Raw genomic sequence first — 2,484 nt, forward strand, 5'->3', positions numbered from 1 at the left:
CATTAGAAGTAGAACAGGAGGCAAAACCTGCAGAAACAATGGTTGACAGAAAAGTATCTCAAGAATAACAAAGAGAGCATAAGAAGGAAGAATATCACCTAAGGTTACCCAAGGTAAGAGAGAAAGGGTGCTGGAAGTCAATATAACAATAAGTAAGAATATGAAAGAGAAAGAGAAAGGTGGAAGAACGAAAAGAAGGATATGGCTTAGTTTTATGTACTTCTAAAGCAAGTGAACTGTCCCAAGTATACTGGCTGGGGTGGGGGTAGGTAGGGTACATACATAGCTTTTTTGCCACTTTTTTCTTTTTCGTTTCTTCATTTACATTATTATTTTTTATGGGGGAGTGGGTGTTAGGTGCACTGATTAACTTCTACTTTGACATCATTATTCAGCCAGCAAAGTGGTCATTCAACTCCCACACGGTCTTGAAGAACAGCGAGCAGGCACCGAGGTAATATGCCCAGCTTATTAGTTTTCTTTTTGTGTTGTCTACTTATTGAATTGGAAGATACAGAATAAGAATTGTGTGGTGGTAAATGGTGCCTTTACATCTGTGAATCAGTCCATAAGATGCTGCAGGTTCCTTAAAAGTTCTTTGGAATTTGTGAGAAGCATAATAACTTAACTCTGTTTTCATCCCTTGGGTTGTGGGCAAGTTCCTTGGTGGTTGGCATTTTTCTAGTCTTGTTTGCCATAGATGTGGATATTCTTAAGAGTAACATATCCTGGATGATCTTGTTAACAATGGGGTTTTTGGAACATCTTTGTACAATGGGATGCTGTTCCTGAATTCCTGGGCTCCTAGTCTACGAGCTTTGGGTGACTATTTACTATTTTTGTCATCCACCCATCTCTAGGTCTCTCATTTGGCTTGTGCACTCTCAGCCAAGGCTGGGTGTCCGTTCCTACTCGATGCCTGGATGGTTTTACTGAACCTGGCCTGAGGCGTATTTGCTAATGTCTTGGGCAAAGTTGCTGTGGAATCAAGTTGATGGTCTCAACCATTAACTCCATGTCTAGACCAGATGTTGGTTGGGGATTGAAATTCAGACAGAGGTCCAGTCCATGAGCTCACTAGACAAAATCCTGGTTCTTCAGGACACTCTCAGAAGTCTGATTAGCCACCCAGCTCAGTAAAAGAGTCACAGCTTTCAAGCAGTTCGGCAGAAATGCTGGTTTCTAATATGGCGGAGTGGAAGCATTTCCCCATATCAAGCTGGTTTTTCCTTTAATGTGCCTTAATGATTGGCCAGTGATTTGGCTGTTCCAACTTGTTTCTGGTACAGGAAATTTTCCTTCCGAGTCTTTGTAGTGAACTTTTGTGATTCGTCTATTGTGATTAACATCTACTGAAAATGGTTGTTTGGTTTTTCGCAGAGCTCCTGCTTTTGTAGAGGAAACTCTTGTTGGGGAGAATGGGGAGGGTGAAGGAATAAAGCCACCAGAGAAATCCTTTTGGGCAAAATACGTGAGTAATATAATTCTATACCTCTTGATTTTTTTAAATTGTGCCTCTTATATTCTTATTACCACTTCTAAGACCCATTTACCTTTATTTTTTTCCTTTTCTGTTCCAGTGGATGTATCTTATACCTCTAGGACTTATTGTCATGAATACCATCACCCAAGCTATGAACATGCCCGAGGAACAGGCGAGTGGACAGGCCAGCTCTCAAACACAAACGGTACAACAGCGACCCCCCGGTTCCGCCGTGCGAAGAAGATGACAGCCAGAGACCATTACATAGAACTCACCTGAAGTCAAGGTTACATCATTCAAGGGCCGATCCACACAACATTCGACACCATGGATCTTCAGAAGCAACCCAAAATCCATCAGAGAAGGTTTTAGAAATCTTGAGATCCGTGTTGGGAAAGTTAATCCAATTGGAACTTGATCAGATGCAACTTGACCTTGTAATAACATTGGACATTTTTCTCAGGTTTTCCCAGGTTTGCTAAGTATTTGCCTCTTGACGTTTTTCCTTCTACCAAACCAGTTATGATTTATGTACTCTGGTGTAATAACATGATATAAACCTGTCACCATGTTCTATCTTTTGATGATATTAGGGATTTCATTCCTGGAAAAAGGTTTTCTATTGTATCTTTGTTCTTCGATGTGATGGTCTGATGTGGCTAGTAAGCATCGTCTAGTCCATTTTTGTGGCTAATCAAAGTTGTGGACACTATCTATTTTTCATGTTCTTCCTGCATTTTTAGCTATTGAATTGGTTGAGTGCTAAAATCGTATGATCACCTAGGAAAGCAGTTTCACTTCATTATGATTTTTTTTTTCAGTTGGAGTGAAGGGATATTTCTTGTGAAATCACTTTTGAAGGATCTCTACCAAATCTTTTTTCTTCCTTTGGCTCCACCTATGCCCTCCTCACTATGCCCGTCTTCCCTCTACATCTCCATCCCCATCTCCACCTCCATCTCTCCTACCTCTTTGGCTCTGGCTCTCCTGCTTACTCTGTT

The 2,484-nt window shown here is 40.9% G+C and overlaps 1 protein-coding gene across 1 annotated transcript in view; it reads left to right on the forward strand.

The window, feature by feature from the left end:
* The window catches only part of LOC122063894 (ER membrane protein complex subunit 10), a 23,997-nt gene extending 21,791 nt beyond the window's left edge, over window positions 1–2,206 (forward strand). The window contains exons 6-8 of the mRNA XM_042627580.1: window positions 396–454; window positions 1,381–1,471; window positions 1,581–2,206. Of these exons, the coding sequence (XP_042483514.1) occupies window positions 396–454; window positions 1,381–1,471; window positions 1,581–1,730 (300 nt within the window). The 3' untranslated portion in view covers window positions 1,731–2,206. The remainder of the gene's footprint in view (window positions 1–395; window positions 455–1,380; window positions 1,472–1,580) is intronic.
* The last annotated feature ends 278 nt before the right edge of the window (window positions 2,207–2,484 follow it).

The sequence above is a fragment of the Macadamia integrifolia genome, unplaced genomic scaffold, assembly GCF_013358625.1.
Source record: "Macadamia integrifolia cultivar HAES 741 unplaced genomic scaffold, SCU_Mint_v3 scaffold149, whole genome shotgun sequence".
Classification (NCBI taxonomy): Eukaryota; Viridiplantae; Streptophyta; class Magnoliopsida; order Proteales; family Proteaceae; genus Macadamia; species Macadamia integrifolia.